The 16189-nt window shown below is 36.6% G+C and overlaps 2 protein-coding genes across 6 annotated transcripts in view; both read right to left on the bottom strand.

Moving 5' to 3' along the window:
* GSK3B (glycogen synthase kinase 3 beta) overlaps nucleotides 1-16189 on the bottom strand; it is a 196354-nt gene that overhangs the window by 77382 nt on the left and 102783 nt on the right. The gene's annotated exons all lie outside the window — the stretch shown is intronic.
* On the bottom strand, nucleotides 13832-14797 carry LOC118894955 (hypoxanthine-guanine phosphoribosyltransferase-like). Its single transcript, XM_036851755.1, has one exon. It carries the CDS (start codon nucleotides 14795-14797, stop codon nucleotides 14141-14143), a length of 657 nt encoding a protein of 218 aa, XP_036707650.1. The 3' UTR covers nucleotides 13832-14140.

Genomic DNA, 16189 nt, shown 5'->3' with positions numbered 1-16189 from the left:
GCTTCCCTGATGGCACAGTGGTTAAGAATCCGCCTGCCAATTCAGGGGACACAGGTTCGAGCCCTGGTCCAGGAAGATCCCACATGCTGCAGAGCAACTAAGCCCATGCACCACAACTACTGAGACTGCGCTCTAGAGCTCGTGAGCCATGACTACTGAGCCCACGTGCCACAACTACTGAAGCCCGCGTGCCTAGAGCCCATGCTCCACAACAAGGGAAGCCATGACAATGAGAAGCCTGTGCAACGCAATGAAGAGTAGCCCCCACTCACCGCAACTAGAGAAAGCCCGCGCGCAGCAACGAAGACACAACACAGCCAAAAATAAATAAATTAAAAAAAAAAATGTGAGGTCAAAGAACAGAGCAGATCTCAGGAAACAGTTTAGTGAGGCAGCATGCCATTGACCCTACTACCTTTTCACTTTCCCTCAGTCTTTCATGTTCTCCTCTCTTCCCTCCATATCCAGCTTAAATTCCATGGTCTAACATTACCCTCACTCTCTAACAAGGGACTTAGTAAACAATAGCAAAGGCCTGTTTTTAAACTCTTCTCCCATCCTCACCCTCAGCTGATACCTTGCTTGTACCACTACATGTACCCATTTACCAGCATCTACCCCCAGATGCTTTTCCTTCACTACTCTAACTAGAGATAAGCTGACCAAGCTCCTTTCTAAGGCAAACTCTGCTGCATGTGAACAAACTACTGTGCTTTTCCTATTCACACTCATTGCTTCAGTAATTTTTCTTTCTCTGTCGATTATTCTCTCTCTGTGAGAGCATTACAATCAGCACATAAACTTGTTATTTCTCCCATCATTAAAAAGAATCTCTAATCGCACTAATCACCACCATCCTATTTTCTGGCCCCTTTAACAGCAAAATTCTTCAAGAGATGTCTAAACTGACTTTCTCCAATACCTGGCTCTTCTCATTCTCTCTAAAACTTACTCCAATAGAATTTCACCACCACTATTCCACAAGAATTATTCATCAAGATCAATAATCTCCTTGTTGCTGTATTCAATGCTAATTTTCAGGCATCATCTTTCCTTCTCTTTTACTTGACTTAGCACTACCATCTGACAAGTCGATCACGTTCCCTTCTTTGAAACACTTGCTTCACTTGGGTTTTAGAACACTATACTCTTCTGGTTTTCATCCTACCTTAAAGACAGCTCTTCTGGCTCTCTATTTCTGGTTCCTTCTATTCTCCTTTATCTCTTAAGGAATAGAGGATCTTAAGGCTCAGTCCTCAGACCTCTGTTCTTTGTGTAAGCCCACTCATCCAGTCTAATGGCTCAATACTACTATACCCTGATGACTCCCAAATTCATATATATCCTGGGACCTCTGCCTTTAAGTCCAGGCTAGTATATTCACTAGCCTGGACTTAAAGGCAGAGGGGGAAGTTGGGAACATGATAATGAAAGCAGTGTGAGCAGCTGGAAACCTCCTACAAGAATCCAAGGCCTAGACTAGGGCATAGGTAATAAGGATTTTTTAAAAAGGAGGTGGGAGACAGGTATATTGGCTAGTTAAACAAGAGAGTAATAGAGAACCTGAGAAACAAAGAAGTTTGGATTAATTTAACAGTCTCTAAACCTGGGCAACTAGGCAGGTAATGAGACAAGGAACGTAAAAAGAGCAAAAAGGTGTGAGGGAAAAAGTTGAATTTTTATTTAATGAATATCAGAACATTTTAGGTAGCTTTGTTCCATAGGTGGTTGGAAATACACAGGTGGTTGGTCAAGTCAAACTCAGAAAACAAGAGTAGAGCATAGCTAGAGATTTAGGCAATAGCTGAAACTGTAAGAACAAGAATCACTCACCTAAGAAGAGTGTATACAGTAAGAGAGTGAGGAAAGGATTGAGTATAAGATTCTTGAAAATTAAGAACGAAACTTCCCTTAAGACATTAGGGGACAACTCAGCAATGAGAACTAAGAGGCATAAAAGCGCAAGGAAAGACTAGCATCGAAAGATCCAAAGTTGAGTTTCAATAATGATGAGATGTGGAACAGCAAAGTGTTTCAATGGCAGGAAGGATGGGATTGAAAAGGCTGTTGGATCTGGTATACCATGGTTCAGTGACGGTGTTGGAAAGAGCAGTTTCAGAGCATGGTGCCAATAGCAACCAACCTGTACTGAGTTCATGAGTGAGCAGATGGCAGGTAAGAAATAGGAGGCAGTTACTTTAGTTTGTTCTTACAAAATCTCTAGTGGTGAAAGTAAGGAGAGAGCTGGGAGCTGGTAACTTGAGGGGAAACAAAAGTCAAAGAAAAAATTTAAATGTGCTTTTTGTTTGTAGTTTTTAGTGGCTAAGAGACCCAAATTTATTTGTATGCTGACTGGATAAAGATAGAAAAGTTTTAAGAAACAAAAGAAAAGGGACAACTGATGAAACAAGGTTCTAGAACATCACAAGAACAGGAAAACAAGAACACAGAGAAGTTATAGCATGTAGTAATTAAGAGGCAAGGTTAGCATGAGTCACACAAACTACACGGAAGTCCCAACACTGCTACTACAAGTTATGTGACCACAGCAAGTTACTTAACCTCTTGAAGCCACAGTTTCCTGTAAAATAGTGCTAATGATGATACCTACTTTAAAAGATTGTCATGTGATTATTAGAAATAATCATACACAGCTCTTGAAGCATATTACCTGACACATAATACTTAATTTTAACTTTTATCATCTTTAAAAAGAAACGATACCACATTTTTCCCCCTGTACATCTAAAATAAGTGATTAGGTGTTAGAAAGAATAAATAAAATGAATGTATGTCTGATGACCCTATTTCTTGTAAAATAAGAGATAGGTTATATGTAAAACTGAGGGTAGCAAAAGTAATGCTGAGGGCTAAGGGAAGAAAATTTCAAAGATCAAGATTTAGGTAAGAATTAGTTCCAAGTGAAGGTGAGGTCTGATAAACAGAATAAACAAATAGAAAATGCTGAACTGGTGTTGAAGGGGTTGCTGTGTAAGTAGAACCCGAGGAATGGTAAGTCTTGGATTTTGGAAGGGTCATTAATACGGATGCCAAAATTATTCTTTTTTAACTATTATTTGATTACAAGGTTTCTTGATTTTAATAAATCACTTGACAAAGTTAATCACAATATATTTATAAATGACCTGGAGATGTGTATGGTAATTTAATTCATTTGCTAAATAATCATATCAAAAGTGAAGAATAAAAAGACTAAAAAATGAATACTAAGTTCAAGGGAGATTTCTAGTTGTAGGGCTACAAACTCTGTTCTTCCCTTGTCCTAATCAAATTATTGTAAATGATTTCCTTTATTAGGGGATGCAAGAGCAAATGGCTAAACAAGAAATATAAATGTGTGAAGCCAAAATGTATAATGCAGTAAGAGGCAGTGGTTGGTAAATCAGATAGTACAAGACTTAACTAAAAGCATTCTAATTAAAAAAAAAAAAAAAAATTAACAATGTGCTTGCAAAATAAAACACATCAGAGGATAAATCTGGCAGTCAATTTTCTGACTTTAACACAACCACCTAATATTGCCACAAACCTAGGAAGAATGGCTTAAAATGGAAGACTAAATATGAATTTAAAGGACTCTAGTAGTCTAGAATGCTAAGCCAAACCCACAACATAAAACTTAACAAAGATAAATATAAAACCCTATGATTAAAATCAAAGTATCAATTTATTATGTAGAATGACAGATTAAGACTTAGTAATTCATCTGGAAAATAAATGATAGGTGTAACTGAACAGAGCTCAAAAGGAATCAACATTGAGATGCAGCTAATGAAAAAATTTGACGCAATATTAGGTTACAGTAGAAGTATTGTGTTCAGATCAACAAAGATAATTCCACTCTACTTTGTACAATTCAGGCTTCATTTGATGTACTGATGATATCCATTTTTAGGCAGTATATTTTATTCATAATATTAACAAAACAAAACACATCAAAGGAAGGTTATCGAAACCATGTCTGTGATAGGTCAAATGTTCTCATTTATTATACTGTGAGAAATATGGAGGCTCAAATTATATTTGGAGCAGTACTTTGCAGATTAATATAAGCTTATCTTTTTGCTCAAATAAATTTTATTTATTCACTTCATTAACTAATCAACAACTTGTCAATTTTCTTTAGCACCATAGAGGGGGTCTGTCTGTCCATTTTGTAAGTATAACTATCTCTCTGACATTTAAAAGTTGTCATTTTGACTATCTTCATTTTCTGAGACACTGGAGTTGTCTATACTCAAAGGCACTTTGAACAACCCTTCACTTCATGGCTCTGCACTTGTATTCAAATCAAATCCACTTAAAAAAATATATATATACAATTAGTCCTAAGACTGAAAACCGAAACTAACAACAAGTAATACTACCACCAATACCAATTTGAAATAAATGGGCTTAACATCATATTCTTTAAGTGCTCCTGTTAAACCTACAGATGTTCTGCTGTAAATTAAACAGCCTCAGGAGTAATCCCTGAGGGGGAAGTGCCCATTCCTAGGAAATGTCATCACAGCAGAGAAACTACTATTTTCACGTTTCCAAAGTAGCTTTGTTTGGAGGTTTACGTAAAAGATAATTCACGAGACTGAGGATACTAATATTTCAAGAAGAAAGAAGGATCAGGTTTCTGCATTTCTATCACTTGTAATTTTCTGGAAAATCTCAGGCCTGCCATTTTCTTAATGTAATCTCTCTCTTTTGAGTTAGCAAACAGAATGCCTGAATATTCACAGATTAGCAGTGAATTGTAAAAGCCAAGTATAAAAATACAACATAAAGAGTATCATTTAGCTGGAGATACTGAAAACAGTCTACTAACATAATGAGAAAGTACTAATTTCAGAGAACAGTTACTAGGCTTCCAAATTACATGATGTACAACTTCGGGAATATTTCTCTCAATGGTTCAGTTATCATTTTTATTAATAAACTATTCTCTAACTGCTGATAATCCCTCCTCTATGAACTCCACTCTAAAACTGTTCACTGAGTTAAGAAATTTGAATGACAAAATTTTGATCACACCTAACAAAAACTCAGCAAAAGCTGTGATAAATTCATCCATTGGAAGACAGACACTACTTACTATGATGCTCTTACCCCCAAATAATTTTTCAAGTCAGGGAAACAAAATTGCTTGAAGCTGCAGTTTTAAGTAGAACCATGCTAGCATTCTAAAAATTTGATGGGATGCAAAGCAGCATATAAGAGAACCCAGTAAAAAGACATCCAACAAAGTACCATGATAGCCCTGGATTCTCCCCAGAATTGGGTTTAGGGAACTTGCACTAGCAGAAAAACCTTCAAAGTAGATGCCTTTTCTCTGATGAATGTGCCAGGCTGGCTAAAGATGGAAATAATACAAACAGTAAAGTGGGTGTGGATTAGGAAAAAGAGAAACATTCTTTTGCTTGGGAGACTGAGGGAGGGAATGGGGAAAGAGAGATGAGAACCTAGCATACAACAATGATTATGGCAAGCTTCATCCTTATCTCACACCTTCAAAGAAAATAAATATCAAAATTACATAAAAATGTACCAGAAGAAAAGATGCTTGCAAATATTGTAGGGCAAAATACTTATAAGCTATTAAGGAAAATAATGCCAATCTGATTACATAAAAATGTAAAACATTTATACTGCTTTCAAAAAAACCAGAACAAACCAAATATATGACAATTTGGAAAAAAATTTTGCTTACACAAGACAAAGAACTAACTTGTTTTTGTTTAAAATGCAAATGAGACTTCCCTGGTGGCGCAGTGGTTAATAATCCACCTGCTAGTGCAGGGGACATGGGTTCGAGCCCTGGACTGGGAAGATCCCACGTGCCGCGGAGCAGCTAAGCCCGTGAGCCGCAACTACTGAGCCTGCGCTCTAGAGCCCGCGAGCCACAACTACTGAAGCCCACATACCTAGAGCCTGCGCTCTGCAACAAGAGAAGCCACCGCAATGAGAAGCCTGCGCACCACAACGAAGAGTAGCACCTGCTCAATGCAACTAGAGAAAGCCCGTGCGTGGCAACGAAGATCCAACACAGCCAAAATAAATAAATAAATTTACAAAATGCAAATGGCTCTTATAAGTCAATAACAAAAGACTAACATTCTAATAGAAAAAAATGGAAAGGGGCACGAATACATGGCCATACAAATGGCAAACAAAAATGTAGAAAGATGCTCAACCTCATTCATAATTAAAGAAATACAATAAAAATAACAATCAGCTACCATTTCTTATATATCAAATTGGAAAAGACAATTCAATCTGAGAAAACTAAGTATTGGAACGGTGTCACTGTCCAAAATGCACCATTATACACTTCTGGTGAATGTCCCAACTCTTGCAATCTTTTGGGAAGTCAATGGGCTAATACATTCATCCCAAAGTGAAGATGAACAGACACCCATTTCAACTCAGCAATGCCATTTCTAGGAATTAAGTCTATGAAAACAATTCCGTGTGTGTGTGCTTATGTATATGTGCATGCACATACACAAAGATGATTGAAGATTTGTGAAAAGAAATTTAAAATAATCTATATGCCAGAAAGTAAACATGCTCAAAAACACAAACCAAAACAAAACTGAGGCCCACATTAATGGGGGTATGTCAAAGGAGAACAGATGCTAACTGCAAAGAGCTCCCAATAACCAAAGCAGGAACAATTTGATTAATAAAATATAGTATTAGATTATAACCCAAAGTATAAAATAAATATGCATGAGTCCACACTGATATAAGTAAATAATAGATTAATAAATGGGGGAGAAGAGACAATCTTTCACGCAAAAGAAATCCAAATAGTTTATGTAGCAACTTTGCCCTTAAGGAAAATAACTCCCCTCTTCTTAGGTGTGGGCTATGGATAGTGATTTCCTTCCAAAGGATACAGCATGGAAATGGGGGAAAAAGAGCAACTTTACAGTGGAGAAAACTGAAAAATACAAGGTCAGCCAGGTAATCAAGATTAATAGCATGTCTTATTGATAGCACATACCCTTGATATGATGTGATGAAAATAGCACTCTGTGGTCTTTTTCCAAATAACCTATAGCCCTAGTTTATTATGAGATAAACATCAGATGAATTCCAATAGTGAGGCAGTCCACAAAATCTCTACCTAGTATTCCTCAAAACTGTCAAGGTCATCAAAAACAAGGTAAGTCTGAGAAATTGCCAGGGCCAAGAGGAGCCTAAGAGACATAATAACTAAATGCACTATGGTAGCTTAAACAGGATCATGGAAGAGAAAAAAGACATTAGGTAAAAACTAAGGAAATCTGGGACTTCTCTGGTGGTCCAGTGGTTAACATTCCACGCTCCCAATGCAGGGCACTGGGTTTGGTCAGGGAACTAGATCCCACATGCCTCAAGTAAGAGCTGAATAAGTATATAAATATTAAAAAAAAAAAAAAACTAAGGAAATCTGAATAAACTATGGATACATAATAATGTTATCAATACTGGTTCATTAATTATAATAAACGTACCATACTAACATTAGATGTTAACAACAGAGGAAACTGGGTGCAGTGTCTATGCACACAGACATAAAGGCCATATTATTATGCTGTTATATTAACCTATGATATATGTGCTCATATATGCACATAGGAAATTCACCTCTGTGGAAAGGGATTTGGGGAGTTAGGGATTAGGGTAAAGAAGATTTTACTGTTGTTTACTGCCTTTCTGTGTTACCTCAATTTTTTTATAATATGAATGTAATAATATTTTAGTTTTAGTAAAATATTAAAATAACATAAAAACAAGGTAATAATTGACATTAAAAAGAAACTCTTAGATTCACATTTTCAAGCAGATGATAGTTAGTTAGCATCTTATTGCTGTTAGTAACATTTATAATTTATGAGGAGGTCTTGATAATTCATCCACTGCAGGAGTTTTACATTACCTATATATTTATTCTCTAGGTCACACTCCAATAAAAACGTCAGCATTTCATCAGTAGAAGTTTCATCCAGATTATCAATGTACCACTTTAGTAGAAATCACCATAAAATTTTAAGGAAGATACAAAACTGGCCTTATTTAGGCAACCTCTTTATTTAAGTGAATAAAATTCCTTGCTATCAATAATTTTCACACAGTAAGAAAGGCGAGAGAAAAAAAAGTGACAGGGGTTTATTTTGTAAACTTGGCCACGTATACACTTAGCTATAACTTTGTATACCATTTCTATATGTATGCCATTTCTGTAACAGGGTCTCATTTAATTTAAAACAACAACATAACAAGAAATCTTTTTCATATAGGGAGGCTGACCTTGACCCAAACAATTATGAACCCACTTTTACTTCCTCAGCTTCACCTCCCACTACTGTCCCCACACTCCCCTAACTTTATATACCTGAAATTTTGAAATACCTGTATCTCCTTACACAGACTATGCTGTTTAACTCCAACAAGCTTTTCAAACATCCTGGACTTCTAACTTGACACATACTTATTCTGCACTATTTATCAAAATAGCTCCTATTTGGCCTTCAAAACCCTGAATAAGCATCACCTCTCCTATGTAATTCCTTTGCTGACTCCTCTGGATAATTTATTACTTTCCTCCATCCTATTTCTGTTCACAGTACAAATAATTGTCTTTCCATGTATCATTTTGCAGTATTATTTCTCTTCTTGTCCTTCTTCAAACTCATTTAGACATATCTTATACTTTGTCTTTGTACCTAAAACACTACACAGTGCCAGTAAATTGAAATGAAGTAAACTTTACAATGTGAAGAGAATAGGAGGTTGGAAAGAACACAGACTTTATAGTTGAAGAATCAATGTTTGAAAATGGTTCCCATGGTTACTAACTAACTATATAACATTGGACAAATTCTTTAATCACACAAGACTCCAATATTCCCAGTGATAAAACTAACGAAATAGTACTATTATCTATCTAGAGTACTGTTATGATGCTTAAATGATAAAAATGCATTAAAAAAAGCACTTTATAAATCATAAAATTTTAAAAGAAAAATCTGTATTTTTATTCACAATTTAAGACATTATGTAATTCTACAGTTAACCAAAAGAATATCTCTACGAATTTGAATGTGATAAAAATTATATATAAGATATATTATATTTATTTGGTATATGTTTTATAAAGTATTAGTAAAAGGTACTAATTTTTTGTGTTTACTTAAAATATTTTTGGCTAATGAGGTAAACAGACATAGACGATTAGCATATGCTCAGTCATTACTTTTTAGTCTATCCCTCTACACTACAGTACGCACCCACTATAGTTGGAGGCCTCTTTTTATTCATCTTTTCTACCTAGAATAACAATTTCACTAAGTAGTCCACAAACAAAGTGTAGAAAATGGTAAGACGGAGAGCAGGACTTCTGAAATAGCAGCGCAAGGAGTTCAGATTTTCTCCTCAGCAAAGCAAAATGATAAAATGATTAGCAAACAGTCGTGTAAAGTATCTGGAAATTGTTCTAAGGGTGCACAGCAAGTGAAGAAACAAATCTTGGTAAGAACTGCAAGACTCTATGGCATTTTAGCACAGACCTGCTCCTTTACCCTGCCATCCTACCTCCATGTTTGGGAAGGTCTACCCAGCACTCTTAAACCAGACAGCACCCTCTAAGCTCAGCAACCAATCAGGAAATCTGGTTTCACCCCAGGAGGGAAAAGCTGCACCCCAAGTTGCAAAAGACTTATCCCAGCCAAGAGAACTGTGTCTCCCTTCCCCCACTCAGTCCCCACTAGTAAGTCAGAGAAGGCCTACTCCAGGCAGAGTAGGCTAGGGCCCCGAGAGCCTCATCCTCAATTTGCTCACAGGGAAGATCTCCTACTCTGAGAGGGCCAACTTGTGAAGACCAGGGGCTGCCATTGCATTGTGCCTCCTCCAGTGCCCTACATAAAGTGGGGATGTTACTCTGGGAAAAGTGAGTTCTCACCCCAGTTCTAGGCCAGTAGAAAAGGGGTTCTGTCCAGAGGGAAAGGCAGGCTAAGTGCTCTGCTAAAAGAGACTATTTGCAATACAGTAGGAAGAACTCTAGCCTATAGGCGTTGCCTAAAAACAGTGGAGATCTTTGTGGAGAGCAATTAAGAGGTGGCTGGTAGGTTCATAACACAAACAAGGCAAGGGAAGGCACCAGAAGTTTAATAGAAAGGACAGAGCTAGCCAAGAAGAGCCTACTTGGGATTACAGTCATCTCTGGAGGTCGATAACAATGTGTACAGGTGCTAGCTGAGCAGCATGCAGGACAAACTTGAAGCATTCCCCAAGTTGCACACAGATACATCAACGTACAGCAGAAGCATCACTGGCACAAGGGGCTTACAAGCAACCTCTGACCAAACATTTGACTAAACAATAAACTACTCTGACTCAAGAGCAACTCCCAGGAAGTAAAATCACATTCATCCTGGCAGTCAAAAAGACTGTGAATGCCCAAGGCTGTACCCTCTCAGGAACAATCAGAGGGGAAAGTCCAAGCTATTAGTCCCTGGTTCAACATGTGGCAAAAAAATATGAACTCCATGAACTATGATAGCAGCACCCAAGCCACTCAAACATCCAATGGTTAAGGATAAAAATATAACTGGCTAATGGGACTTTAAGCACAGCCTCTGAACAATAAGTGACATTTAAAAGAGGAAAGATCTCTAATCAATAAGCTTAACTTCTAGCTTAAAAAACTAGGAAAAAAAAAAAGGCAAAATAAACCCACAGTAAGAAAATAATGAAGACTAGAACAGAAATAAATAAACTGGAGAATACAAAGGCAATTTAAAAAACTTAATGAAATCAAAAGTTGGTTCACTGAAAAAAAGAAATCAACAAAATTGACAGGCCTTGAGCTAGACTGACCAAGAAACATAAGAGAAGACTCAAATTATTGAAACCAGGAATGAGAGAGGAGACATCACAACTCACTTTAAAGAAACAAAAAGAATTTTAAGGGCTTCCCTGGTGGCGCAGTGGTTGAGAATCTGCCTGCTAATGCAGGGGACACGGGTTCGCGCCCTGGTCTGGGAAGATCCCACATGCCGCGGAGCGACTAGGCCCGTGAGCCACAACTACTGAGCCTGCGCGTCTGAAGCCTGTGCTCCGCAACAAGAGAGGCCGCGATAGTGAGAGGCCCGCGCATCGCGATGAAGAGTGGCACCCGCTTGCCACAACTAGAGAAAGCCCTCGCACAGAAACAAAGACCCAACACAGCCAAAAATAAATAAATAAATCAATTAATTAAAAAAAAAATTTTAAGACAAAAGTATAAACTTTATACCAATAAATAAGATAATTTAGATGAAATGAACAAATCACCAAAATGGACAAAAGAAGAAATAAAAAAATCTAAGTACACCTATTACAAGTAAAGTAACTGAATTAGTAATTTAAAATTTACCACAAAAAGTGACCTGTTGTAAATGGCTTCACTGGAGAAACCTACCAAACCTTCAAAGAAGAATCAATACCAATTCTTCACAAAAATTTTCAAAAAAATAGAAGACAAAAACACTTCCTAACTCATTCTATGAGACCAGTATTACCCTGATACCAAAACCAAACAAAGCCATCACAAGAAGAGGAAAGAAAGAAAGATGACTAATTTATATTCCGTATGAATATAGATGCAAAAATCCTCTAAAAAATACTATCCAGCAACATATAAAAATTATACACCATGACCAAATGTTATTAATTCCAGAAATGCAAGGTAGGTTTAGCATTCAAAAAATTAATGTAAAATACTTTATTAACAGAATAAAGGACAAAAACTCCCAAGAGATGGGGGAAAACCATTTGAAGAAATCCAACAACCTTTCATGATAAAAATGCTCAACAAACTAGGAATGGCAAGGAACCTCCTCAACCTGATAAATGACATCTACAAAAAACACAGCTAAAAATCACACTTAAAAATGAAGGACTAAATACTTTTTCTCTCTAAAATTGGAAACAAGACAAGGATGTCTGCTTTCATCTCTTCTCAACATCATGCTGGAGGTTCTAGCCAGGGCAGTTGCAAGAAAAAGAAATAAAAGGCATTCAAGACATTATATTTTGATAAAAGGGTCAATTCATCAAGAAGATATAACTATTATATAATATATTCACTAAACAACAGAGTTCCAAATACATGATGCAAATATTGATAGAAGTGAAGGAAGAAATAAACAATTCTACAACAATAGCTGGGAGACTTTAATATACCACTTTCAATAATGGACATCTAGACAGAAGAGCAATAAAAAAAGTAGAGGACTTGAACAGCACTGTAAACCAACTGGACCTAACAGATATATATAGAATACTCTACCCCAAAACAGAAGAATACATATTCTTCTCAAGTGTACATGGGATGTTATCCAGAATATGTCATATGTTAGGTCACAAGACAAATCTCAATAAATTTAAAAAGACTGAAATCATACAAAGTTATCTTCTCCAACCACAATGAAATAAAACTAGAAATCAATAACAGAGGAAACCAAAAGATTCACAAATGTGTGGAAATTAAACAACACATTGTTAACAACCAACAGGTAGGTCAAAGGAAATTAAACAACACACTCCAAAACAAGAAAAATTAGAAAATACTTAAGAGATAAATGAAAACAAAAACACAATATACCAAGACTTATGGGAGGCAGTGAAGGCAGTACTCAGGGAAATCTACAGCTGTAAATGCCTACATTAAGAAGAAGATCTTAAGTCAATAACCTAACTTTACACCCTGAAGAACTAGAAAAAGAAGAGGAAACTAAACCTAAACTACTAGAAGAAAGAAAATAATAAAGATTAGACCAGAAATAAAATAAGAGAACAGAAAAAAACAAAAGATTCAAGAAAACCAAAAGTTGGTTCTTTGAAAAGATCAAAGTTGACAAATCTTTAGCTAGACTGACAGAGAGAAGACACAAATAACTAAATCAGAAATGAAAGTGAGGACATTACTACTGACCTTATAGAAATAAGGACCATAAAAGAATACGATAAACAACTGTGTGCCAACGAATTAGATAATGCAGATGAAACTGATAAATTCCTAGAAACACACCAATCACTAAAATGACTCAAGATGAAATACAAAAATCTCAACAAACCTGTATGACAAGTAGAGATTGAATCAGTAATCAAAAACTTCCCCAAAAGTCCAAAGCCACCTGGTTTCAATGGCAAATTCTAACAAACATTTAAAGAAGAATTAACAACAATCCTCTCAAAAGCTCTTCCAAAAAAATAGAAGACTAAAAAAAAAGAGTAAGTAAAGTGTTTAGGTTATAGTCATATAGTAAGCGCCATATCAGTTTGGGCTATTATTACTATTTACTATTAGTATTACTATTTACTATTACTACTATTACTATCATACAGCAAAAGGCTATTTATTCTCTTCTAAAAAAGTTCTACAAAGTAGACACTGTAAAATCTCCCCTTGTTAATCATTACTAAGACATTTTTTTTCTTTTAAAGAGACCGCCTTTATTTTAAGGGTTTTTACATTGAAGACTTCAAAAAGTGGTAGGTTTTTAGAACTTATTGACCTGTATTTAAAAGGAACTGTTGACAGAGATTCACCAGAAATAATCTGAAAAAGTGGGAAAATACAGTTAATACTACTGAAACCTACCAAAATAACTCCAGGACATATGGTTTATCCGACATAAGGATACCTCTAAATGCTGTCACCGATATGAAACTGACTGCTTCTTTTCTAAACACACAGTGGTATAATTAACAATATTCAATCACTTCTGTTCTTTCCTGAATATATAAAAATTAAAATACCAATTTAAAAACTAATATATTTTTCTCTTTCAATGTTTCTTACAGATACAATTTCAATATTTTCATTCAATAGTGGTGTGGTTTAAGAGACTTTTCATTCACAAGTCAAACAACAATCCACCCAAAGGGAACTGATAGTCTATAGGCTCATAGTGCAAATAAAGAGTTCAGGAATGCAGCAACTGACCTTTCTAAAGTACAAAACGGATAAAATTCTTAGAAGATACATGCAATAAGCTCTACTAAGCACATGGCCATAGAACTAGAACATTTGATAATTTTCCTGGTGATTTCAATGGGACTCCAGATGTTTCCAAACTCAACTTGAACTCTCATCTTAGGCTTTGTATTTTGCTTTTCCCGTTTCGCTAATGACACAAACATGATTCAAATCCCTGAAGTATTCATTATAGTCAAGGGCACATCCTACAACAAACTTGTCTGGAATTTCAAATCCAACAAAGTCTGGTCTATATCCAACACATCGAGGAGTCTTTTTCACCAGCAAGCTTGCAACCTTGACCATCTTTGGATTATGCTGCTTGACCAAGGAAAGCAAGGTGTACATTGTTTTGCCAGTGTCAATTATATCTTCAACAATCAAGACATTCTTTCCAGTTAAAGTTGAGAGATCATCTCCACCAATTACTTTTATGTCACCTGTTGACTGGTCATTATGGTAGCTCTTCAGTCTGATAAAATCTACAGTCACAGGTATAGATCTATCATTACTTCTGTTCAGTGCTTTGATGTAATCCAGCAGGTCAGCAAAGAATTTATAGCCCCCCTTGAGCACACAGAGGGCCAGGATGTGATGGCCTCCCATCTCCTTCATCACATCTCGAGCCAGCCATTTGGTCCTGTCCATAATTAGTCCATGAGGAATAAACACCTTTCCCAAATCCTCAGCATAATGATTAGGTATACAGAATAAATCTAGGTCATAACCTGGTGGATCATCACTAATCACGACGCTGGGGCTCCGGGTAGCCATAACGGAGCCGGCCGGGGCGCGGGCTGAGGGCAGTTTGGGGAGGAGGAAGCCGGCGGCGGGGCTGAGCAGGAGGCAGAGGCGCGGCGGGAGGCGGCGCCGCGCGGGAAAGCAGAGTGGTCTGCCCGAGCGCTCTTCCCCGCCGCCGCCTCTGCAGCTCTACTAAGACATTTTTAAGTGTTACATTTCTAACACACTGCTTCTAGAGAAATCTACATTCTATGCTAAATGGTATAGCAATACTACACAGACTCTGGACACACAGACTCTGGAGTTGACTCCTAACTTTGCCACTCTGTAGTTGTAGGACTCTTAGGTAACTTACTTAACTGTGACTGCCTCAGTTTCTTCTTCTATAAAATGGGGATAATAACAGTATACCCTTTCTTCACTGGGTTGCAGTGAGGTTTAAGTGTCTGGACGCATAGCAAGTGCAACATATATTTGCTATTATTAAACAATAATTTGTAAAATAGTAAGTTAATGTGTTAATTATATGCCAGGTGCTATGATAAGCACTTAGTAAACATTATTAAATTTTTTCCTTACAAAATCCCTACTGTACAGACGACAAGGGTTGAAAAGGGCTTACAAAGGTAAATATCTTGCCCTGTCATATTGCTATCAAGTGGCACAAATAGGATGCAAACCCAAATATTTCTGGACACAAAGCCAGAGCTCTTTACTTTTCAGAATGGATTCACCCCAACCTTTCCTCTCCAGGGCTAGTGACAAACAGGCATAATCAAGCACAGCATTCTTCTCCCTGATCCCAGAAGCACTGGTACAATCTTCACTTTCTGAACACAGACCTCCACACAGTTACTCTCAACAGAAAAGTTGGTACGAGGAATAAAATCAATTTGCGAACCTTGCTATTTAAACTGTCTCTCATACAAATAGAGGGAGAGTTTTATTTAAGGAAGATAGCCTTTATTACTCAAGTAATCAATCTATGATGAACCACAGGTAAAACATTTTTACATGTAAGGCTACTTAGAGAAATATTTCTTACAGAAAACTATTAATTGATTTAAATAAAATTGAAAGCTCCTGTAAAAACAAAATATGATTTCCATACTCCTACAGAGACCCAGGGGTCTACAAAGGTGAGCCGCAACTCAAGGGAAGGTAAAGTCAGCTGGTCCCACATCCCAGTTTCAACCAGAACAACTTTGCTTTTTATCTATTCTACCTGTAGAACAGGGGTTCTTCATAAATTTCATTTAGGGGGAAAAAGGTTCCTATTGCTAAATATTAATACTAAAAAACACTATTCTCTAAGATACTTGGAATTCACAAAACTATTATAAGCCCAGACTGTTCAAAACCTTTAAAAAATTCCATTTCTCTCTGATCAAGGAGAAAGAGTACTATTTACTCTGAACTAAATCA

This window comes from Balaenoptera musculus, chromosome 4 (genome assembly GCF_009873245.2).
Source record: "Balaenoptera musculus isolate JJ_BM4_2016_0621 chromosome 4, mBalMus1.pri.v3, whole genome shotgun sequence".
NCBI classification, from domain to species: Eukaryota; Metazoa; Chordata; class Mammalia; order Artiodactyla; family Balaenopteridae; genus Balaenoptera; species Balaenoptera musculus.
This window is presented reverse-complemented; position numbering and strand designations above follow the sequence as displayed.